Source organism: Hippocampus bargibanti, linkage group LG03 (genome assembly GCF_051943395.1).
Source record: "Hippocampus bargibanti isolate YZ-2025 linkage group LG03, ASM5194339v1, whole genome shotgun sequence".
In the NCBI taxonomy this organism is placed as follows: domain Eukaryota; kingdom Metazoa; phylum Chordata; class Actinopteri; order Syngnathiformes; family Syngnathidae; genus Hippocampus; species Hippocampus bargibanti.
The window spans coordinates 15,900,459-15,925,856 of NC_142736.1; the positions used below are offsets into that span (position 1 = coordinate 15,900,459).

Consider the following 25,398-nt stretch of genomic DNA (forward strand, 5'->3'; position numbering starts at 1 on the left):
AAAGATAATTCCTCAGCAAGTCACCCACAAGGAACAAAATATCAAAGTCAACAAAACTGTGACAATTCATCATTTTGGTCTTTCCATAACATTGCATTGCTTGACATTGTGGGCTTGACAAAGTCATATGAATTTATGGGGGGATGTTGATTTTTTTTTCATGAATTCGCATACAAGAATTCCCCATCAGCAAGAACTGGCTGGGACATTTCAGGATCCTCACAATTTAAATTGAAATAAGCTCGTGACATATTTGGCTGCAGTCTGTTTAGAGCAGATACAGTGGTTGAGGAAATGGGATCGGGGCACCAAAGAGAGCTTAATGAAGGGACAACTTTCATTTTCAAAGAAAAAAAGGGAGTATGCAGAGGATTAGAAGCATGCTGAGCAAGTATATGCTGGCACTGCGTGATGCCACCACAACACCCACTCACCTGAACGTGCTCAAATGAGATAGAGAAAAAGAGAAAACAATAGGTGTCAGGGCTTTATTTTGCATATCGCGTTCACCAGTCTTTAAATAAATCGGTGTCCACTGATATATATTCAAATTTGCATCCATCACTTCATTTGAAGAACACAGTTGGATGAAGGTTTACTTTCGTTTTGAAATTCTATGTGTGGAGGGGAAAAAAATACTTTATTATTTTGGAAGACATGTACCCATTTTTTCTGTGTTTAAGTGCATGCACAAAACAACAATTGCATATTAACTGAATGTTTGTTAATGATAAAGATTTCACCCATGGAGCCTGAAGCAGTTTTCTCAAGGTCCTCCCGGATAAGAGTCCTTCAGTTCTGAATCTGCAATCACTGTCCAAATTGTGGAGGGCTGGCATGAAAGCAAAATGATTAAAATCTGCCTGCGGATTGAACTTTTCTGACCTTCCTTCAACAAGCGTCACTTTAAAAAAAGGGGCCTGTAAATGTCAAACGATTCCTCTCTCTTCTTTTGGAACAGCTGAAGGGTCCAGTCCGCAATGCTTCATCTGAACAGCAATGTCAAACAAGTAGTCATAGCATTCACACCTACAAATGGAAAGCAACATATATTATTTGAACATTTGCATCCATTAGAACATTCACAACGGCTCCATTTCGCAATGGGAACTACTCACATGGTCTTGGCTTTTTCCCATGACTCGCCCCACACGTACAATCCGTGCCTGCGAACAAGGACAGCGCACGTGTCGGGGTACTCCTCCATAGCCTGAGCCATGCGAGTTTTTAAGTCTTTCTCCTCTGGCGTATTCTCGATAATGGGCACGACAAGAGTGTCATCATAGCTGCAGTAGACAAGACATTTTATCCATTCATCAGTCCGATGACAAACCGTCTCGACTACACTTAACATTGCCTCAAGGCTTGACACGCTGCGGTCTCTCAGGCAAGTCAATCAATCAAACCAGGTGTGGAAATCAAAGATTAGATCCTAGACATCGGCTAAGAACTTTACTGAACAAAAATATCTTGAAATTCTTGTCTGTCCAAGCAATGTAGAAAGACATATTGCCCCTGACATTGTAGTAGCATTTTGTAAATGGGCTGCTAATCATACTTACAAGGTAACAGCCATTATTTTCATCATTCATATTGTAAGAATATAGCACCTAAAAGAAAGAAAAGTGCTTTGCAGTGGCACATAACTCCTTTCTGTGATGCTTTAGCCTCAAGTATTAATTACAGAAACCAAATACACATAACTGTAGGTCCAATTCATACTGAGGCATTTCCTGCAATCGTGATGACTTAATTAGTGACACGAACCCCACTTTGACATACAGTAAAGTCTCGTTATATCGATATTCAAGGGAGTCCGAAAAAATATCGATATAACCGGGACTATCGATATATCCGACCCTGTTTGCATGTAATTTTCTCCGTGCGTGCATAGAAATAGTATCGATATAACCGGGACTATCGATATATCCGATATCGATATAACGAGACTTTACTGTATTTCAATTCCAGATGAGGCATACTGACCTAATACAAAATGTTCCGAAACTTGTCAAAGCTTGCAGGAGACTTTAAATAAGATCATGCTTCTACTAGCTTTGTAGCTATTTTATTGTCTGTATATGATAGTTGTTCATGGTTGTGCATGGTCATAGTTGTTCGATACAGTTGAGTTGAGTTGCTCAGACATATGGTGTCATTTTTGATTAGTGTGCTGTAAGTAAATTAGTATTTCTTGGAACATGCTTGATTTCCATACCGATAGTTGGTGCCAGTGGTACCTTTACGAATCCCCTTAATCATCTCCTGGTGTGTTATTCTGAATTCTTTTCCAGGATATAGCAGGGTTGCTATGACAGCAGCTTTGGAGTGTGTATGGATAACTGCCTGTGCCCCTGTATTCCCCCCCCCCCCATAAAAAACAAAAACAAAAAAACAAGTACTTCAGTTTAATGTCATTTGAAACAATGACAAAGGACATTAATATTTAAGGCAAGAAATCCCCATAAACTTTCCAGGGAAAAATATATCTTACTTCTTACAACACATTACTGGAGACCTCTGCTTAATACTTGGCTTAGTTGTTGGTCAACTGTTATGTCAACATATATGGTGGAAACTATTTCACCTCTCATCGTATACGCGTTCATAAACAATGGTGTGCACTGGCTCTTCTTTAACTTCTTCCAGGCAGGTGGACAGCTCATGTCTCTTTCCTCCACATCACACACAAACATGTCCTCTGGCTGTTTAAAACACACACACACATGAATGCACACACACACACGCACGCACGCACGCACGCACACACACACACACACACACACACACACACACACACACACACACACACACACACACACACACACACACACACACACACACACACACACACACACACACACACACACACACACAATCTGTAAGGACCTACCAAAAATTCCTCACTTGTCAAAAAAATGGTATAATGTCATACTGGACCTCACAAAAATTGCCATACAAACTCACACACGCACACACACACACTGACAATAATAGTTGGTGCAAAAAACAGAGCACAACATACAGTACCTTACAGCAATACTCACCCCCTGTACTTTTTACCTTCTTTGTTGAATTACTAATTTTGGGCTACAGAAACAGTAATCCTGTTTGTCAATTAAACGCATAAAATAATTGACAGATTAAACTACACACTAGATCAGACATGGGCAAACTACGGCCCGCGGGCCACATACGGCCCATTAGGCTTTTTAATCCGGCCCGCCGAACTTGCCCAAATTATAGTACAAACAGTGTCTAAAACTCATGACAAAAAGTTAGCGAACAACAGGGCAGATAACTGAAAAGTTGCCTGCCCCATTTTTCACAACTTGAAGCACAATGAGACAACTAATCACATTAAAAACATTGTCACAAAGTATAAAGTTTTTTTTTAATCAAGAATGCACCTACTACAAATGCTACCTTGCTTAATTTACGGTAAATGTGCATGGCTGTAGATTTTGCTGCAGTAGTCAATTGTCATTGCGGTGCACAATGCAACGTTTGCATTGCTTGCACTAAGCCCCTTTCATAAGTCTCACGTACACTTTATAGTCACGGTTTAATGTAAATTTACGTTTTGTAGCGTCACGTATGTTGTTAGCTTCTTTTGAATCTTTCTTCTGGGCTGAGGTTCTCTGCATCTATTTTGGAAAATGACATGCAATTGCACGACTTTATAACGCTTGCGAAAGTCCGGAAGAAAGAAGCAGGCTTCTGATTGGCTGCCGTGCCGAGTATGCAAATTTCAACTGCAGGTAGTCTATGTTTGTGTGCTCGCCGACGGTACACGTGTACTGTTTGCGCGTGAAGGCGAGGGCGTCAGTGAGGAGTTTGTTGAGCGCGCGGTCAGGACAAACCATCTATGATTTGGCGGAATTTAACACAAGTAGGTATTATTGAGCTTGAATATTTCGTTGTGTAATAATATGTTTTGAATGTTGAAAGTGATTCCATTTTTCAATAAATGTTGATTTCTTTAACTTTGCCCCTTCGATGAAAACAGATTCAATCTTGATAAATCACAGTGCATATGTTATTTTAATCTATTTCCATTTCCTCCTCCAAGTATCTGCGAAATAGTATGTAAACGCCATATTCCTTGAGACAAATTTATTAACTGATCAGGGATATTTTTCACATTTGAAAGACAGTTAATAAATTGGGTTGTAGTGTTCTTACTGTGCTATGAGGTTTGTACACACTACATTTAAAGGACAACCGGCACCATTTTTTTTTGTTTCCCACTGACATCAGAAAAACGTTTTATAGCATCTAAAATACCCAAATCAGGCAGGCTGATATTTTTAGTTAAATGAAAAACACCAATAAAAATGACTTCAAAATGAATCCGGAAATGGTCAGTTTCAGAAGGTCCCACCCCCCTGTTCGTGACGTCACGCCAAGACGTCTTGCCTTGCTCGAGAATCAAAACAATGGCTTCAGATTCGGAGATGTTTTCTTGTTACTCATCCAGTTATGAATATGATTCAAATAGTTCTGAAGAGGAAAGCATAAATGTTTGCAATTGATTCAAGGAGTCTTCCCATATCAATTCGAGCCGTCAACGACAGCAATGTAGCACCCAGAAAAGGCAGAAGATTGCGCCCAAGCTCCGTTGGAAATGGGCTTATTTGTCAGCTGGGAATTTGTGTCAGCGAATATCAAATAGTTGTCTTGGTGCAACACACAACGATTCACCATGGCGTCATTTATGTGTTTTCCTTCTAATTTCACCATCAACACGGATCAACACGAAGTTTTCAGACCAAACAAAGTACCCAAAATGCATTGTGTGTCGCTTTCTCGGTCAGGGGCGGTCCAAACGTGATTTCACATGGGGATCGTCATCACCTCGAAAACAAGACTTCATGAATATTCAGCGCAAGTCTTAAAACGTGAACTATAGCTATATGCTGTGGAATCTTTGTAAAATACGCTCAGTCGAAGTCATTTGAAGTGATTTTATAAATTATGGACATAACTTGTTCAGATTATTTTCGGCCCAAACACTCCCTCCAATTGCTCCTGGCCCGGCCCCTTTGTCAAATTTTAGAACCCAATGCGGCCCGCGAGTCAAAAAGTTTGCCCACCCCTGCACTAGATCATGTTATAGTGTCTTGAATTCCTTCTTGAATTCCTTATTTTATTGATTTACTATTTTGAGCAGATATCACATAAAATCATTAAAATTACACATCGTTATGTAACAAAATGAAATAGAAGTGAATCTTTCTGCAAGGTTGTGTAATAAACTATTCGGACTACTGACCTCTATTCTCTCTTTTTGGACTCCAGAAGGTGCAATGTAGATATGTTCGCTGCAAATCACAGAACAAACATGTTTTAATTTCGAAGATTTCACAGCTCACAATCAACATTTTAGAATAGGTGGTCCGCAGGGGATGTCAAATTTGAAACCCTCACACAGCGTGAGCTACTGCTGCCCTTCCTTTAAAATGTGTTTCATGGTGTGTGAAAAACTCACCACAGACACTGGATTTCTAGTGAATAGGCCCATCAGCAGCATTAAAAGTAGAGCGGGATTTATGCACCTGTCCCTTTCAGACAGAACTCACTGAAGCGGGACAATGCCATGTGAAAAACTTGTGTGCACACAGCCGATACGTCACAGCACATATGGACTTTGAAATCCGAGTTGAATTCATTCTGCAACAATGCTCAGAACTCAAAACACCTTTATATCGAATCAACTATTCTTGTTTGCTGGGGTCAGCATGATGAAAGAATGGCGATTTGAGGGTTGAGTTGCACCATAGTATAAATCGCAAGACCAGCCGAAGTAGGAAAATAAGTGACTTAGCACAAAAAATAGGGCACTCAATAAAAACATACAGTATTATAAATACATCATGACAACAATTCATGTGGTCTTTCCCCAATAGCCCTCTGCTATATTCACAAAAAAATACAAAGATGCCTTTAAAAATAGTGTAATTTTTTTTTTTGCTTTTTCACGTTTCCTTCCCTTTCTCTGATAATGTACTTTAGACATTATTACAACATTTTGCACACTATAATGGGAGAAATAAATATGTATAATTTAGAGCTTTGATTTAAATAACACACACACATGAACAAGAGTTAGATGTTATAAAGGCTTTTTTGTGCTAGACAAGCTGGAATGTAAAAAAACTAAAATAGATATAAATAGATGTGCTTTGTTTTTATCAAGCTATACAATATTGGGTTTAAGGGTAAAAGTGGTTCATTTCTTCAGAGGTGTAATAACCCCTGCACAAGTGTAGGGGTAGAAACGCTCTGGAATGTAGATGGTGCAGCCAAAAATGACCCTGGTACATGTTAATTAGCCATCAGCAGTTCTGTTATATATTTGTAATTATTTTTTGTTTGTTATTTTATTTTCATTTTATTATTTATTGGGAAATATTGGATTTCCCATTTTGGATCAAACACACAAAGCACCAGAACACATGGTGTGTTCTACATACTTGGCAATAAAGATGATTCTGATTCTGATTCTGAAAAATGCAGTTAAGAACAACTTTTTTGTAGTTGTCCTTGCCTTGGACCATACTGTAAATAACAGCAAAGTTTTTATTCTCAGTTTTTTTGCATTAAAACTGCAGACAAACTGTTATTTGTTATTAGGCATTATTGATTTATGTGTTCCGTTAGTTTAGGGTGCACAATAAATAAGCATGGAAGAGAGTTGAAGTTCGACATAGGGAATAAATATAGACTTCACCGATCAGATAATGCTTTCCAATGACACCTGTGTGAAAATGGCACATTCACGTCAAACAGTCACTCATCCTCTCTAAATTTCCCATTTCAGAAAAGAAAGTAAAAAATATCCAGAGACAATTACCCCAAAGCTTATTAATGACTATAAAAAGTGTGAAGTTGAGGTGACACGTACAAAGGGAAGTTTTACCATCAAATTCATAAAATACTAATACTAATACTAATACTACAACTACAACGACTACTACTTCTAATAACAATAATAATAACAATAATAATAAACCATAGAAATAGATAGGTTTAGAAGTGCCCAAAGGAGGCAATAGCATTGCGCCCCGCGGTCACAATGTCGTGACGTCACTGATGACGTCACGAGCTGTAGCCTCTGACACAGTTCCGTACCATATGAATAATTTTTGCTCGTTTTTCGTCGATTTTCTTCCGGTATTCGACGAAATTCCAATACTTTGTGGCTAAATTTGTTTTAGAAGACAACTACTTCACTCTCACGTCGTCTTTCGGCGCGATGTGAAGTCGGACACGTCCAAAAACCTCAACTTTCAAGATCAGATATGCTTTGGATTATAATTTTTTTATAATCCAAAACATACAATTGCAATTAAATACACCACTATTGATGTATATTTATTCAGAGTCTAAAAATGTTATGAATAATAGAAATGACAGCTCTTTAAGATTGAAAATTCAAATACATAGTATAATTATCTTTTGAGTGTGATTGTAACCAATCTTCAAACGTGAAAAAAATAACATTCATAAAGAATGATCATAGTTAATTGGTGATCGGAATTGGACTAAATCAGAAATTGTAGAGGATTAGGTAACACTGTATAGTGCATATATGTGTGAAATCTACAACGGATCAAAAAGATCAAGAAGTAATTATTAGTATTGTAACGTTCAGTGCTTGTGTTATGCATGTTTGGGGGCTGGGCTTGTTGGGGTCCCGTGACGACACACACCGAGAGAAGGGAGGACCCAAGAACGGGGGTTAGGCAGTATGCCTGTGGGATTGTCTGCGCGTGAGTTGTGGCGTAACAACAGCTCCTGTTTGTGTGATAAAACTGCTAAATTTGTTAATAAAAGACCGACTCCCTATACCAGCGACTCTGCGCATCATTTGTCACACTGAGGGGCATTACATTGGTGTCAGAAGCTCCGGATTTTCCGTCGTACGCCCAACTGCTTAAAAAAAATGTTCGGCAACTTTGCTACGGTAAAGGAGGAGGCCGTTCAGCACGGCGACCCGGCTACGGTAAAGAAAGAAGCAGCGCCATGCGTGATAGACATGCCAATGTCAAGTGGCACAAAGCGAGGTCATGTTTATGATAATTATGTTGACAATCCGTGCCGAAATGAGCGCGAGTCCGCCATTACGGCGCCACGCCGGGATGTAGCGGCCACGAAGGTTGACGGAAGCATTGATGGCGGCGCCCTGGGGTTGGCTTGGCTCCCCATGAAACCCCCCAAGTTCTCCGGGAAAGGAAGTTGGGAGGCTTATCGGGCCCAGTTTGAATTGGTGGCAGACGCGGCAAACTGGCCAGACAAAGTGAAAGCGGCACATTTGGCACTTTCATTAACCGACGAGGCTACTTCCTGTCTACTGCTACTAAGCCCTGGAGAGAGACTCAATTACTGCGCGCTGGTGGGCACCTTACAGAGGCGTTTCGGGGAGTTTAATTTGAAGGACTCCTTGCGCTGCGAGCTAAAACGGCGTGATCGACATCCTGGGGAGCCGCTGCCTTGTCTTGCCCATGAGATCGAGAGCCTCGGCCGGCGGGCATATGCTGGGATGCCAAAGGACATCCAAGATGAACTTATCCGGGACCAGTTCATCCAAGCGCTCAGACCGGATGAACTGCGTCTACACGTCCAGCTTGCCCACCCAGCGGCGCTCGGAGAAGCACTCGCTCTTGCTACGGAGAGGGAGATCGCAGCCAGAGGAGTACTACAGACGGCGGCTTGCCCCGTTTTGGCGACCTCGCTGTCAGGAGGTGAGGAGCGCCGGCCAGCGTGGGTGGATGAGCTCACAATCAACATTTTAGAATAGGTGGTCCGCAGGGGATGTCAAATTTGAAACCCTCACACAGCGTGAGCTACTGCTGCCCTTCCTTTAAAATGTGTTTCATGGTGTGTGAAAAACTCACCACAGACACTGGATTTCTAGTGAATAGGCCCATCAGCAGCATTAAAAGTAGAGCGGGATTTATGCACCTGTCCCTTTCAGACAGAACTCACTGAAGCGGGACAATGCCATGTGAAAAACTTGTGTGCACACAGCCGATACGTCACAGCACATATGGACTTTGAAATCCGAGTTGAATTCATTCTGCAACAATGCTCAGAACTCAAAACACCTTTATATCGAATCAACTATTCTTGTTTGCTGGGGTCAGCATGATGAAAGAATGGCGATTTGAGGGTTGAGTTGCACCATAGTATAAATCGCAAGACCAGCCGAAGTAGGAAAATAAGTGACTTAGCACAAAAAATAGGGCACTCAATAAAAACATACAGTATTATAAATACATCATGACAACAATTCATGTGGTCTTTCCCCAATAGCCCTCTGCTATATTCACAAAAAAATACAAAGATGCCTTTAAAAATAGTGTAATTTTTTTTTTTTTGCTTTTTCACGTTTCCTTCCCTTTCTCTGATAATGTACTTTAGACATTATTACAACATTTTGCACACTATAATGGGAGAAATAAATATGTATAATTTAGAGCTTTGATTTAAATAACACACACACATGAACAAGAGTTAGATGTTATAAAGGCTTTTTTGTGCTAGACAAGCTGGAATGTAAAAAAACTAAAATAGATATAAATAGATGTGCTTTGTTTTTATCAAGCTATACAATATTGGGTTTAAGGGTAAAAGTGGTTCATTTCTTCAGAGGTGTAATAACCCCTGCACAAGTGTAGGGGTAGAAACGCTCTGGAATGTAGATGGTGCAGCCAAAAATGACCCTGGTACATGTTAATTTGCCATCAGCAGTTCTGTTATATATTTGTAATTATTTTTTGTTTGTTATTTTATTTTCATTTTATTATTTATTGGGAAATATTGGATTTCCCATTTTGGATCAAACACACAAAGCACCAGAACACATGGTGTGTTCTACATACTTGGCAATAAAGATGATTCTGATTCTGAAAAATGCAGTTAAGAACAACTTTTTTTGTAGTTGTCCTTGCCTTGGACCATACTGTAAATAACAGCAAAGTTTTTATTCTCAGTTTTTTTGCATTAAAACTGCAGACAAACTGTTATTTGTTATTAGGCATTATTGATTTATGTGTTCCGTTAGTTTAGGGTGCACAATAAATAAGCATGGAAGAGAGTTGAAGTTCGACATAGGGAATAAATATAGACTTCACCGATCAGATAATGCTTTCCAATGACACCTGTGTGAAAATGGCACATTCACGTCAAACAGTCACTCATCCTCTCTAAATTTCCCATTTCAGAAAAGAAAGTAAAAAATATCCAGAGACAATTACCCCAAAGCTTATTAATGACTATAAAAAGTGTGAAGTTGAGGTGACACGTACAAAGGGAAGTTTTACCATCAAATTCATAAAATACTAATACTAATACTAATACTACAACTACAACGACTACTACTTCTAATAACAATAATAATAACAATAATAATAAACCATAGAAATAGATAGGTTTAGAAGTGCCCAAAGGAGGCAATAGCATTGCGCCCCGCGGTCACAATGTCGTGACGTCACTGATGACGTCACGAGCTGTAGCCTCTGACACAGTTCCGTACCATATGAATAATTTTTGCTCGTTTTTCGTCGATTTTCTTCCGGTATTCGACAAAATTCCAATACTTTGTGGCTAAATATGTTTTAGAAGACAACTACTTCACTCTCACGTCGTCTTTCGGCGCGATGTGAAGTCGGACAAGTCCAAAAACCTCAACTTTCAAGATCAGATATGCTTTGGATTATAATTTTTTTATAATCCAAAACATACAATTGCAATTAAATACACCACTATTGATGTATATTTATTCAGAGTCTAAAAATGTTATGAATAATAGAAATGACAGCTCTTTAAGATTGAAAATTCAAATACATAGTATAATTATCTTTTGAGTGTGATTGTAACCAATCTTCAAACGTGAAAAAAATAACATTCATAAAGAATGATCATAGTTAATTGGTGATCGGAATTGGACTAAATCAGAAATTGTAGAGGATTAGGTAACACTGTATAGTGCATATATGTGTGAAATCTACAACGGATCAAAAAGATCAAGAAGTAATTATTAGTATTGTAACGTTCAGTGCTTGTGTTATGCATGTTTGGGGGCTGGGCTTGTTGGGGTCCCGTGACGACACACACCGAGAGAAGGGAGGACCCAAGAACGGGGGTTAGGCAGTATGCCTGTGGGATTGTCTGCGCGTGAGTTGTGGCGTAACAACAGCTCCTGTTTGTGTGATAAAACTGCTAAATTTGTTAATAAAAGACCGACTCCCTATACCAGCGACTCTGCGCATCATTTGTCACACTGAGGGGCATTACATTGGTGTCAGAAGCTCCGGATTTTCCGTCGTACGCCCAACTGCTTAAAAAAAATGTTCGGCAACTTTGCTACGGTAAAGGAGGAGGCCGTTCAGCACGGCGACCCGGCTACGGTAAAGAAAGAAGCAGCGCCATGCGTGATAGACATGCCAATGTCAAGTGGCACAAAGCGAGGTCATGTTTATGATAATTATGTTGACAATCCGTGCCGAAATGAGCGCGAGTCCGCCATTACGGCGCCACGCCGGGATGTAGCGGCCACGAAGGTTGACGGAAGCATTGATGGCGGCGCCCTGGGGTTGGCTTGGCTCCCCATGAAACCCCCCAAGTTCTCCGGGAAAGGAAGTTGGGAGGCTTATCGGGCCCAGTTTGAATTGGTGGCAGACGCGGCAAACTGGCCAGACAAAGTGAAAGCGGCACATTTGGCACTTTCATTAACCGACGAGGCTACTTCCTGTCTACTGCTACTAAGCCCTGGAGAGAGACTCAATTACTGCGCGCTGGTGGGCACCTTACAGAGGCGTTTCGGGGAGTTTAATTTGAAGGACTCCTTGCGCTGCGAGCTAAAACGGCGTGATCGACATCCTGGGGAGCCGCTGCCTTGTCTTGCCCATGAGATCGAGAGCCTCGGCCGGCGGGCATATGCTGGGATGCCAAAGGACATCCAAGATGAACTTATCCGGGACCAGTTCATCCAAGCGCTCAGACCGGATGAACTGCGTCTACACGTCCAGCTTGCCCACCCAGCGGCGCTCGGAGAAGCACTCGCTCTTGCTACGGAGAGGGAGATCGCAGCCAGAGGAGTACTACAGACGGCGGCTTGCCCCGTTTTGGCGACCTCGCTGTCAGGAGGTGAGGAGCGCCGGCCAGCGTGGGTGGATGAGCTGGTGTGTGCGATAAATACCCGCCCAGCACAACGGGAGGAAGGAAGTGGTCGACGTGCTTGCCCTGCTGTCTGCTGGGGGTGTGGCCAGCCAGGTCATCTGCTACGACGCTGCCCAAAGATGTTGAACCACCAGGGAAACGGGAAAGGGTCTGCGTAGCCCGATCAACGCGGACCCCTCCAGTGAGTAGCCGGAAATTACAATCTGCACGTGGAGAGAAAGCGATCATGGTGGGGTGGACAGACGTGGGGGACCCCAGTCATGTTCGCGTGCAAATTGGGGACATTTCCTGTACAGCCTTGGTGGACACTGGGTCGTCAGCCACAATTGTGAGGCCTGACGTTGTTCCAGCGGGAACCGTCTTAAAATCGACCCTCACAAAACTGAGGACCGTGACCGGTGAAACGGCCAAGATGCAAGGTGAAGAGAACTTTGTTTTCACTCTGGGGGGTTTGTCGACAACCCACTCAGCTTGGGTAGCTGACGTGAGTGACCCCTGTATCTTGGGACGAGACTTTTTAAAAGCCGCAAAATGTGTGGTGGACTTGGGAGCTGGAGTACTCATCCTGCCGAGCGGTCAGCATGTGGAGCTGATCACGGCGTCTCGACAGAGTGCACCAGAGGTGGCCATCAACACGGCGGAACCGTCAGCAGAGAGCACGGATGTACCGATGACCCAAACCAGCCTGACCAAGACAGCAGCAGTGCTGACTCCTCAGCTTTCGACGGTAGATTGGGTAGAGTTCGCTCGCCCTGTGATGGTCTACCCACCGGGGGCGCCAACTGAATCCAACCCAGCCATGCCAGTCAATTTGACCCCGGGTCAATCAGCAGAGAGCCGGACTGGGGCTATCCGGTCCATTTGGCAGAGGAACTGTGATGGCTTAAGTGTCGAGCAGCAGGAGCAGTTATGGCAGGTACTGTGGGAATTTAATGACATTTTTGCTCTCAGTGAGAATGAGGTGGGCCTCACTCACTTGGTCGAGCACCACATCGACACGGGTGACGCGCGACCAGTGAAGGTTCGCCCTTGACGCCTGCCTCTAGCCCAGCAGGAAGCCGCAGATCAAGAGATCCGTGCCATGCTCAAGGCAGGGATTATCGAGCCCTCCGACAGTCCGTGGGCGTCTGGCGTAGTCATGGTCCCCAAGAAAAAGAGCACCAAATCGCGGTTTTGTGTGGACGACAGACCACTCAATAAGGTGACAAAGAAAGACTGCTACCCACTACCACGCGTAGACGAGACATTGGATCTGGTCTCAGGTTCTGCATGGTTCTCGTCACTTGACCTGCGGAGTGGCTACTGGCAAGCCCCTCTCACCACAGAGTCCAAGCCCAAGACGGCATTCTGCACCACACGAGGACACTGACAGTTTAAGGTCATGAGCTTTGGCCTATGCAATGCACCAGGGACATTTGAGCGTTTGATGGACACAATACTCACAAACATTCCGAGGCAAAAGTGCCTGGTGTATTTGGATGATGTCCTCGTCCATGGTAATTCTTTTCAAGTGGCATTGGAATCTCTGAGACTGGTGCTGGGGAAGATTGCGGCAGCTGGGCTGAAACTGCACCCAGATAAGTGCCACTTCATGCAGCAAAAAGTGGAATTATTGGGCCATCTAGTGGACAGTAAGGGCATCAGCACGCTGGAGGAGAAAGTCAGCACAATCAAAGACTGGCCAGTACCAAGGGACCAGAAGCAGTTAAAAAGTTTTTTGGGACTAGCTTCATACTACAGGCGGTTTGTGAAAGGATTTTCTTCTATTGGAGCACCCTTGTTCCGCCTCCTGAAAGATAATGAACCCTTCGTGTGGCTGCCGGATTGTCAGGAGGCATTCTCCAGCCTAAAAAAAAGCCCTCATGAACGCTCCCGTCCTCACCCCTCCTTATCCATCCCTGCCTTTTTTGCTGGACACAGACGCGAGCAATGTCGGCATGGGGGCAGTGTTGTCCCAGGTGGGGCCAGAAGGTGAGTGAGTGGTAGCCTATTTCAGCCGCACTTTCAATAAAAGTGAATGAATGAATGAATGAATGAATGAAGCGTTACAAGACGTGAACTGCTAGCAGTTGTTCTGGTGACACGCCACTTCAAGTACTACCTGTGTGGCGTGCTCTTCACCATCAGAACAGATCACGCCGCACTGCAGTGGTTGATGTCGTTCAGGGAACCAGAAGGCCAAGTAGCACGGTGGCTCGAGGAGCTGCAAGCATTCCACTTCACTGTGGTGCATCGGGCTGGGGCTCAGCACGCTAATGCAGATGCACATTCCTGGCGGCCATGTTCCATTAGTGGCTGCAGCTATTGTGACCGGCGAGATGCCAGGTAGTTGGAGCTTTGCGGGGAAGCGGCTGCTGCTGTGCCGACATGCTGCACCCTGGAGGCTGTGGACACTGTTGAGTGGGCTTCAAAACAACAGGAGGACCACGATCTCAACCCCGTGCGGCAGTGGGTCCAGAGTGGCAGGAGGCCACGCTGGGAAGGCGTGATGGGACTCTCTGTTGCTTCCAAAGGCCTTTGGAGCAAGTTTGATGGCTTACGCATCAAGGACGGCGTGCTGCAGAGAGCCTGGAAAGAACCTGCCACCGGGGAAGAGAGATGGCAGGTGGTCGTGCCAAGAGCTCTCAGAGAGACGGTGCTGAGAGCATGTCATGGGGGCACCGGCTCGGGACACTTTGGCAGCACAAAGACCCTCCGACGGCTACGCCAAGGGTTCTATTGGGGGCAGCACCGACGGGACGTAGAGGACTTCTGTCGGCGCTGTGATGAGTGCATGGCCTACAAAGGACCTCAAGCCCAATCACACGCACCACTTCAGCAACAAAGGGTTGGTGCGCCCATGGAGAGAGTTGCTGTGGACATCATGGGCCCTTTCCCTGTGACAGACAGAGGGAATCGCTACGTGCTGTGTGCAATGGACTATTTTACCAAGTGGCCAGAGGCATACGCACTGCCAGACCAAGAGGCGGAAACAGTAGCTGATGCGCTACTGGAGGGCATGTTCTGCCGGTTTGGAACTGCAGATATCATCCACAGTGACCAAGGCAGAAATTTTGAGTCCAGGGTGTTCGCTGCTCTATGTGAACGCCTTGACATGCAGAAGACGCGCACCACTCCCTTGCATCCGCAGAGTGATGGACTTGTGGAACGATTCAACCTCACCATGCAACAGCAGCTCGCCATCCTCACCTCCACACACCAACGTGACTGGGACAGGCACATCCCACTGGTGCTGATGGCGTATCGATCAGCGGTTCAGAGTTCCACCAGCTGTACCCCTGCTCTGCTGATGCTGGGCCGGGAAATACGGACACCGGCAGAAATGGCGTTTGGAAGACCACCAGGCGGCCCAGAGGACCAGCCGGGGCTGGAGTATGCCCGTCGACTGCAGGATCGGCTGGAGGCAGCGCACGCATTCGCACGGGACCAGCTGGAGAAAGCCGGAGCACGCCAAAAGAGGAATTATGACGTGCGGAGCAAGGGGCGAGACTTCCGGGCCGGGGAACTGGTTTGGGTGTATACGCCCAAACGGAAAAAAGGCCGCTGCCCCAAACTAGACAGCCACTGGGATGGCCCTTGTCGGGTACTCGAGCGGGTGGGGGAGGTTGTTTATCGGGTAGCGGTCCCCCCCAGGGGCAGGAAAATTGCTCTACATCGGGACAGGTTGGCCCCCTACCGGGGCAGCAGTTTTCCTGTATTTGAGGCGGGGTCTGCTTCATCCACGTCAGGTAATCTGGTTAGCCCAGGTTCCCCACCCTCCTCCAGTTTTGCCCCGAGTCAGCCAGCGCAGGGGGGAACCGAGCCACAGCCAGGTCGACCACAGAGACGCAGACGAAGGCCACAGCGACTTGAGGACTTTTTTTGTTGACCCCTCGGGGCGAGGGTTTCATAAAGGGGAGGGTAGTGTAACGTTCAGTGCTTGTGTTATGCATGTTTGGGGGCTGGGCTTGTTGGGGTCCCGTGACGACACACACGGAGAGAAGGGAGGACCCAAGAATGGGGGTTAGGCAGTATGCCTGTGGGATTGTCTGCGCGTGAGTTGTGGCGTAACAACAGCTCCTGTTTGTGTGATAAAACTGCTAAATTTGTTAATAAAAGACCGACTCGCTATACCAGCGACTCTGCGCATCATTTGTCACGCTGAGGGGCATTACAGTATGTTGTATGAGCAGAGTCGGCTAACCTGGGGCGCGTTTCACTAAACTTTGCTATTTAGCAATATTGCTAAGCGTTAACAATATTGCTAAATGATGTTTAGTGAGACACGTTTTTAGCGTTAACAATGAACTTAGCAATATATTAGCAATATTGCTAAGTTAGCAATGTTTAGTGAAACGCACACCCCTGCAGTTCAAATTTAGTGTCGAATTAGTTACATGCTTGAGGAGGCAGAGCCAATTCAATTTCATACTAATGAAGAACAGCTAGAACAGCCATGGGCAAACTACGGCCCGCGGGCCACATACGGCCCGTTAGGCTTTTTAACCCGGCCCGCCGAACCTGCCCAAATTATAGTAAAAACAGTGTCTGAAACTCATGACAAAAAATTAGCGGACAACAGGGCAGATAACTGAAAAGTTACCTGCCCCATTTTTCACAACTTGAAGCACAATGAGAAAACTAATCACATTAAAAAACATTTGACACAAAGTATAAAGTTTTTTTAAATCTAGAATGTACCAACGACAAATGCTACCTTGCTTAATTTACACGGTAAATGTGTATGGCTTTAGATTTTGCTGCAGTAGTCGCTCGTCATTGTGGTGCACAATGCAACGTTTGCATTGCTTCCTACGCGCCACTAAGCCCCTTTCATAAGTCTCACGTACACTTTACAGTCACGGTTTAATGTAAATTTACGTTTCGTAGCGTCACATATGTTGTTAGCTTCTTTTGAATCTTTCTTCTGGGCTGAGGTTCTCTGCATCTATTTTGGAAAATGACATGCAATTGCACGAATTTATAACGCATGCGAAAGTCCGGAAGAAAGAAGCAGGCTTCTGATTGGCTGCCATGTCGAGTATGCAAATTTCACTGCAGGTAGCCCATGTCTGTGTGCTCGGCGACGGTACACGTGTATTGTTTGCGCGTGAAGGCGAGGGCGTCAGTGAGGAGTTTGTTGAGCGCGCGGTCAGGACAAACCATCTATGATTTGGAGGAATTTAACACAAGTAGGTATTATTGAGCTTGAATATTTCGTTGTGGAATAATATGTTTTGAATGATGAAAGTGATTCCATTTTTCAATAAATGTTGATTTTTTTTAACTTTGCCCCTTCAATGAAAACTTATTAAAAACAGAAGCAATCTTGATGAATCACAGTGCATATGTTATTTTAATGTATTTCCATTTCCTCCTCCAAGTATCTGCGAAATAGTATGTAAACGCCATATTCCTTGAGACAAATTTATTAACTGATCAGGGATATTTTTCACATTTGAAAGACTGTTAATAAATTGGGTTCTTACTGTGCTATGAGGTTTGTACACACTACATTTAAAGGACAACCGGCACCATTTTTTTGTGTTTCCCACTGACATCAGAAAAACGTTTTATAGCATCTAAAATACCCAAAACAGGCAGGCTGATATTTTTAGTTAAATGAAAAACACCAATAAAAATGACTTCAAAATGAATCCGGAAATGGCCAGTTTCAGAAGGTCCCACCCCCTTGTTCGTGACGTCACGCCAAGACGTCTTGCCTTGCTCGAGAATCAAAACAATGGCTTCAGATTCGGAGAAGATGCTTTCTTGTTACTCATCCAGTTATGAATATGATTCAAATAGTTCTGAAGAGGAAAGCATAAATGTTTGCAATTGATTCAAGGAGTCCTCCCATATCAATTCGAGCCGTCAATGACAGCAATGTAGCACCCAGAAAATGCAGAAGATTGCGCCCAAGCTCTGTTGGAAATGGGCTGATTTGCCAGCTGGGAATTAGGGTCAGCGAATATCAAATAGTTGTCTTGGTGCAACACACAATGATTCACCATGGCGTTATTTATGTATTTTCCTTCTAATTTCGCCATCAACACGAAGTTTTCAGACCAAACAAAGTACCCAAAATGCATTGTGTGTCGCTTTCTCGGTCAGGGGCGGTCCAAACGTGATGTCACATGGGGATCGTCATCAACTTGAAAACAAGACTTCGTGAATATTCAGCGCAAGTCTTAGAACATAAACTATAGGTATATGCTGTGGAATCTTTGTAAAATACGCCCAGTCAAAGTCATTTGAAGTGATTTTATAAATTATGGACATAACTTGTCCGGAGGCGTTGGTTGTCCTTTAATGCTTTAGGTTTAGTATTTCCGGCCCAAACACTCCCTCCAAATGCTCCTGGCCCGGCCCCTCTGTCAAATTTTAGAACCCAATGTGGCCCGCGAGTCAAAAAGTTTGCCCACCCCTGAGCTAGAACGTACTTATAAACGGTCGAAGATCGAAAACAGGATGAAAATTAGTCGCTAAAACATCGCAAAACGAATGATTTTTTTTTTTCTTTTTATAGAAATTTCATTTTCACTCACTTGAAGAACGAAATTCCTTTGTTTTTCAGCTTGTAGTTGAAGCATCCGTAAGCGAAACATTGCGGCCCCCAACTGTTGTTCCTTTTTACAGCATCCATATGTTAAATAGACCTAAATACGCTCAAAACTATCCTATTTCTATGCCAAACCAAGCCACGTTACTATGGACGCTACAACTCGTGCCGTCACTTCCGGGTTTGCAATCAACCTCGTCTCTACGCCACTTCTAAACCTATCTATTTCTATGTAATAAACACATGACCACACTGCTACAATGCTTTTTTTGGGGTCACGCCAGTTTTCTTTTTTGATCTGCTTAAAAAAAAATGAACACAGCTCATTATATACAAACCCTCTTCTCAAACTGATTCCTCCACCTGTCCCAGTAACCCATCCCAGATGGTAGAAGAGCCGGCAGAGTTCAGGAATAAGTATACGAGGATGCTCCTTGTCCTACAACACAAACAAACGATTAGGGCCCAATCTCTATCTAGTAACTCAAACTTTTGGTGAGCCAGTGCATAACTGAAATGATCAGCTCTCAGTGTAACTAACACCTAACACCAAGTTAAATACATTCTTCATGTGTTTTGTGAAACGCAGGATGATGGCTTTCGGAGTCGAGGGGAATAAGGCTCCGTGAGGTTACATTTCTCAGTCACAGCCAGCTGCTCTCCAAATAAATTATCAAACACACTATTTGGCCACACACAAAACACAACCTGGCAGCAGGGAGGCTGAGCATGTTAGCATATGTGCCTCACAATTATGAAGAAGTCCAGCTTCATCCCACATTTTAAAAATGTGCTTATTTATCAAATTGAAGACATAAATTCAATGACTTGGAACAGTGAACGTGATTGCAAACACTTGTGGCCTATAATGGGCCGGCAACCAGTTCAGCTTGAGACTTTGCTTCATGCCAGGATAAAAAATACAGGATATTGATGGACACAAAGATTTAGAATAGCTTTTATTTCTGAGATTACTTCAGATTTTATCAATGAATACAGTAATAGCACAATTTTAATCAAAGCTAATACATTATAAATGATTTGAGGGTGTTGATTTTTAATTGAAAAAAATAGTTGTTGAGACTCAACGAAGACACACTCTCTTCATATTTATGACGATATGGATTGCTTTTAATGTTTTATTTTTTATTTTCAAAGGCTCCATCTGACATTGAGTAAGCATTATTATATACTATATACAGTAAAGTCTCGTTACATCGATATCGGATATATCGATAGTCCCGGTTATATCGATACTATTTCTATGCACGCACAGAGAAAATTACATGCAAACAGGGTCGGATATATCGATAGTCCCGGTTATATCGATATTTTTTCGGACTCCCTTGAATATCGATATAACGAGACTTTACTGTATACTTTGTAATAGTAACTGAAAAGTAGTTCTTGATTCCAGTAACTCAAGTCATTACTGCATCTAGTAATTCAAGGAATTGTTACCATCACAGGGTGATACACTAAAAAACAGTTAAGGAAACGTATAATCCATTACAAAGAGACAATATTTGAGGAAAAAGCCCCAGCATTGCAACATTTCCTTTTAACAAAAAGAGAAGCAAGAAAGGATTCATACTAAAGATGTAACCCCATTTTACAGCGCCCATGTAAGCCAAATTTATTTTTTCATCCTTTGTTTTCCTGTCAAAATATGTTTACCTCTTTTTCTGCTGCATCTGGACCTGCACCTTGTTCACCATTGTTGGTGCCACACAAAGATGACATTTGCTGTGGGAAAACACAACAAAATTTGACATTGACTTATTTGTATTTGCGATGAATGAGAATGATATAAAACCATATCCCCCCGCTTACATAGAGTGATTTTGTCAAATTATTTGAACATTTTCATTATATTATGGCCCGGTGATGATGAATTTATAAATTAATTGCAACTGTACATCCAGGAATGTTTGGCTATTTTCTCAGGTAGTTTTTTTTTCTTTACAAAAGGTGAGTTTCACCCATCTTTGCTTGCAATTTAGAGAAGCTTTTTATACAAAAAAATGGCACCCACTTCTACCCAGTGAGCCTCTCAGTGGAATGTTGCAGAAGGTTGTTAGATGAGCATTTTTCAATGTTCTCAGTCTTTCTGCCATATGTCCCAGCTTTTTTGGGAAAGTGTTGCAGCCATAAAAATCTAAGTTGATTATTTGCCCAAAAGAAGTGCATCAATTGAAATGTTAATAAATTGTATTTGCATATCATTTTATTTTGTTTTTACTCATGTTTAACAGTACCTCACAACTTCATTGAAAATGGGTTTGTACAAAATTTATCATCTCCATTCAAACCAAATTGAGCAGACATGATACAGAGATGAGTGCGGACAGAAGGTTGGCACAAGAAAATGTTTTTTTCGTCTGGTCAGAATATTTTTTCTTATACACACACATACATATATATACATACAGTGAAGCCTTGGCTTACGAACTTAATTGGTTCCCAGACAGAGTGTGTAAGGCGAACAGTGTGTATCTGTCACGTCCTGCTCAAGAAGTGGTGACAGGACTCGAGGGACGAAGAAAAATATTAAGGGGTTGGATCCGAAATACACAGTGGAGACGGCAAGTTCAAGAAAAGGTTTTTACTGAGACACGCAGGGCAAAACAGGGAGTATGACAACCGAGTGGACAAACGGGACCAACCTGCGTACTGCTGGGAGATAGGGTAACAACAGAGAATACACCGGCGGGAACGGGTGGCTTTTATAGCCAGAAGGCACAATCAAGGAAATGAGCAACAGGTGCGTGAGCGCTCCTGGCGCTAAGGAGGATGTGACAGTATCCCAAAAATTAATTTCCCATAGGAAACCATTAAAATGAGAATAATCCGTTCCCAGCTCTCCATAAAATATATTTTTCAACTAAATAAGCCTTAAAACTACACACAGCATACCTTATTCTATGTATAATAAAAATGTTATTGTATTGTAATGAAATAAATACACTGCACTGTATAATAAAGTCACTTTATTTACATGTGTGATGGTCGTTAATGGCTCTTATTGGACACCTGTTGCTTTCTGACTTGTAAGGTCTTAGGAAACTGAGGCATCATATTATCATTCATCATGTTGATGATTCTCATAGGCACAGTCTTTTCTGGATGGAACTGTTCAATAAAAGCCTGCACATCATTCCACTTAGCCAACATTGCCTTGACGCTCTCACTTGATGCTGCAGCCATCTCCTCCTCCTGTCACGTTTTGCGGGGTGGTGATGGCGGGTGCGGATCCCAAAAACCAGGCAGGAGGGAGCAGGAGGTTGTTTGACAAATTGTATTAAAATAAAGGTCAGCAGGAACAAAATGTAAAACATCAAAATGATCTGAACAGAAGAAAGTATCAAAAGAAAACCAAGTGTAAAAGTCCGCCAAGGTTAAACAAACACATGCACAGCATACAATGGATGCAATTGCAGACAAAGCATGCAACAAACAATGAACCGACACCGGATTGTCGTGCCGGGAGTCCTTTTAAGTGTCGCCGATTAAAACGACCAGCACCTGCGAGGCTGCAGGCAGGGCCGACATCGCCACCCCTTGGTCGCCAACCAGATCATGACAGTACCCCCCCTTCAAGGGGCTGCTTCCAGAAGTCCCAAAAGTCTCCCAAAAGGTCCACTCGCCAGGGAACAATGGTGGAGACGGCAACCGTTGCCTCTCCAGCATACGACGGGCAACGGCCTGATGGGAACGGGACTCGGCCTGGGGTGGACGAAGACGCGGCACGGATCGTCGTGGGCGTGAGTGCGATCCCTCTTGCACGTTCACGCGACGACGCATGGCTCAACTCGGACGTCGAACTGCCAGCCGCAGAGTGGCACCCCGGACGGCCGTATGGGACCAGGTCTCGGCCGGACGCCGACGTGGGCGTGAACTGCCCGGCACCGGGGAAACGAGACCAGTCCTGAGACGCTCCGGGATCTAGCGGTGAGTGGGGTCTCGGACTGACGTTGACGCGGACGTTGCACGGCTCGTTGTGGATGTGACTGAATTCGTCATGCACGACGACACCGTGGCTGGAGGTGGGCGTGCACTGCCAGACACCCAGTGTCACCCCGGACGGCGACCTGGAAGGAGGTCTCGGCCGGACGTTGACGTGGACGTTACGGCTCGACGAGTGACGCAATTCAAACTCGACGAGGGGTGGGCTAACGTGGACGTAGCATTGCCAGGCACAGGGTGGAAATGAGACGGGTCCGTTGTACCTGCAGGATCCGATGGTTGGTCGGTTCATTGTGTCACGTTTTGCAAGGTGGTGATGGCGGGTGCGGATCCCAAAAAGCAGGCAGGAGGGAGCAGGAGGTTGTTTGACAAATTGTATTAAAATAAAGGTCAGCAGGAACAAAATGTAAAACATCAAAATGATCTGAACAGAAGAAAGTATCAAAACAAAACCAAGTGTAAAAGTCCACCAAGATTAAACAAACACATGCACAGCATACAATGGATGCAATTGCATACAAAGCATGCAACAAACAATGAATCGACACCGGATGGTCGTGCCGGGAGTCCTTTTAAGTGTCGCTGATTAAAACGACCAGCACCTGCGAGGCTGCAGGCAGGGCTGACGTCACTGCCCGTTGGTCGCCAATCCGAACGTGGCAGTCCGCCACTGATCGGGACGACCAGCACCTGTGCAGGTGCAGGCGGGGCCGACAGCGCCACCCCTTGGTCGCCAACCAGATCATGACACCTCCTTGCCCTCAGATGACCCGAATGGCTTGCTTCTGCTTGTCCTCTTGAAGGCAAATCAAATACTGTGTTGAGTACCTCATTATGGTCAGCAACAAGCTCCTCAATGTCATCCGCATTCACTTCGAGTCCCATGTTCTGTCCAATGGAAACAATGTCGTCCAAAACAACAGAGTCATGAGGATCAAATCCTTCAAAGTCACTCTCAAGGATGCATGCGGGCCACAGATTCTTCCATGCTTCTTTCAAGGATCGAAGGGTGACATCATGCCAAGCCTTTAGTCACGTGAAAGCATCGAGTAAATAAAGCCTTTGTGTAAAGCTTTTAGGCAAAGGATGGTAGCAATGGTGGATTAGCATATCCGCTAAGTCGCTAAATCAGACAAACGCACACCTCGTTCGTGTTTCTCAATGATCTCCTTCTCCTGTAATTTTGTTTTGTGTCTTCATCGGATGAACACGAGCCTGTGGTGGGGTCTTTTTCGGTCCCATAACAGCACAAGAATCCGTAAAAAACTCCTTGAAGGCGATCGACGTCTCTCTATCTCTCTCTCGATCGACGTGTGCATTCAGAGAAAGGGGGTGTGGAAAGACAGGCCGTCTGGGGCGCAGTTCGGTCATGTGCTTTGGTGTTCTTCCGCCAAAGATCACTCCGCCAGCCGTGGTGGGGTGTGTGTATCGCGCAAAGTAGTGCTTAATCCCAGGTTTAATTTTCAGAAATTGAACGTTCGTAAACCGAAAATTTCGTAAAGCAAGGTGTTCGTAAACCGAGGCCCCACTATATATATATATATATATATATATATATATATATATACACACACACACACACACACACACACACACACACACACACACACACACACACACACACACACACACACACACGACCTCTGTGTTATGCTCGTGAATCATTAATATTCTAGAGGTCATTAATATTCAAGTGGTCATTGGAGGGGTCAATTCGTCTGACAAATGTAGTCATGCCAACATATTTGGTTTGTGCACACGACGAGTCTGTCCGAACACATGCAGTGCGGTCATGGAAATTTGTAACAGAATCAGAAATTGGAGGAGTTCTGATGGCAACGAGAAAGCAGGTTCACCAACGTTCCAACAACTTACATGCAATGTTAATTAAAGGCAATAAATGACAGTACAGTACTACAATGCATGCAACCTTTCGAAATATTTTTTAAATACACGTCCACGACACCCAAAGATGTCACCACATAAGTATGGTGTTGTGGTGTCTTATTTAATAACAAGTCAGTGAGAACATATGTGAAAGCACGCATGCAACAGCTGGCAGACATCCAGTCGGAAGACGCGCAACGAAAGGTAAATATTGCCACGGCTGCCCATTTGTTGAACTGGATAAGTTTTGGTCAATTGATGACCTAAATTACTGTATTTTGCTTGATGTCATAAATGCGTAGCAAAAAAGCTTCACTTTTGCTTTTACAATGTCTAACACACGCCAAGTCGTTCCCTTTCTTCTGCTGACAAGTTAATTGCAACGCTTACCGGTTTGGAGTCGCTGTAGTTAGGAAAAACAATAAGCGTAATAATATGTAATGCGCATGCGTTATATGGACTTCTTCTTGTGTGTTTTTGAGAGCGTTGGTTTCTTACGTCGTAGCCTGCTCCCTGCAGGTCAGTGTTGTGGTATACACGTTTCTCAGGTATATGGGCTAAACTCGTGTGATGCATGCATCCCCGTTTTCAAAGGGCGCCATATGGAACTCGTTCAATACACTGTACTAAATTTTTAATTTTATGTTTGGTTTTAACTACTTTGCCCTCTTCCTCTCAGACGTGTGAGAAATAGAGTGCGCGCGAGCAAGAGAGAGAGAGAGAGAGAGAGAGAGAGAGAGAGGGGGAGAGAGAGAGAGAGAGAGAGAGAGAGAGAGAGAGAGAGAGAGAGAGAGAGACAGACACAGACAGAGAGAGAG

General features: G+C 43.9%; 1 protein-coding gene across 2 annotated transcripts; it reads right to left on the minus strand.

The window, feature by feature from the left end:
• Window positions 1-473: 473 nt before the first annotated feature.
• apip (APAF1 interacting protein) lies at window positions 474-25,035 on the minus strand. 2 transcript variants are annotated; one of them, XM_088992220.1, is made up of 8 exons: window positions 24,971-25,035; window positions 20,405-20,473; window positions 19,066-19,166; window positions 5,276-5,324; window positions 2,588-2,705; window positions 2,219-2,354; window positions 1,119-1,286; window positions 474-1,029 (listed from the first exon to the last, which is right to left on the minus strand). In XM_088992220.1, the coding sequence occupies exons 2-8, from the start codon at window positions 20,468-20,470 to the stop codon at window positions 930-932; spliced, it is 738 nt and encodes a 245-aa protein (XP_088848346.1). In that variant the 5' UTR covers window positions 20,471-20,473; window positions 24,971-25,035; the 3' UTR covers window positions 474-929. The 2 variants fall into 2 exon arrangements, with proteins under 2 accessions (XP_088848346.1, XP_088848345.1); XM_088992219.1 differs by lacking the exon at window positions 24,971-25,035 and adding an exon at window positions 23,296-23,587.
• Window positions 25,036-25,398: the final 363 nt, after the last annotated feature.

What these genes read in the sequence shown, in the direction of transcription:
- apip (XM_088992219.1), bottom strand. Translation starts at nt 23,439, where the DNA reads ATGATCTGGTTGGCGACCAAGGGGTGGCGCTGTCGGCCCCGCCTGCAC. An exon ending in CAGATGCAGCAGAAAAAGAG is followed by an intron (nt 19,167 to 20,404) that starts GTAAACATATTT and finishes TTTGTGTTGTAG; the next exon opens with GACAAGGAGCATCCTCGTAT. An exon ending in TGGGAAAAAGCCAAGACCAT is followed by an intron (nt 1,030 to 1,118) that starts GTGAGTAGTTCC and finishes TTCCATTTGTAG; the next exon opens with GTGTGAATGCTATGACTACT.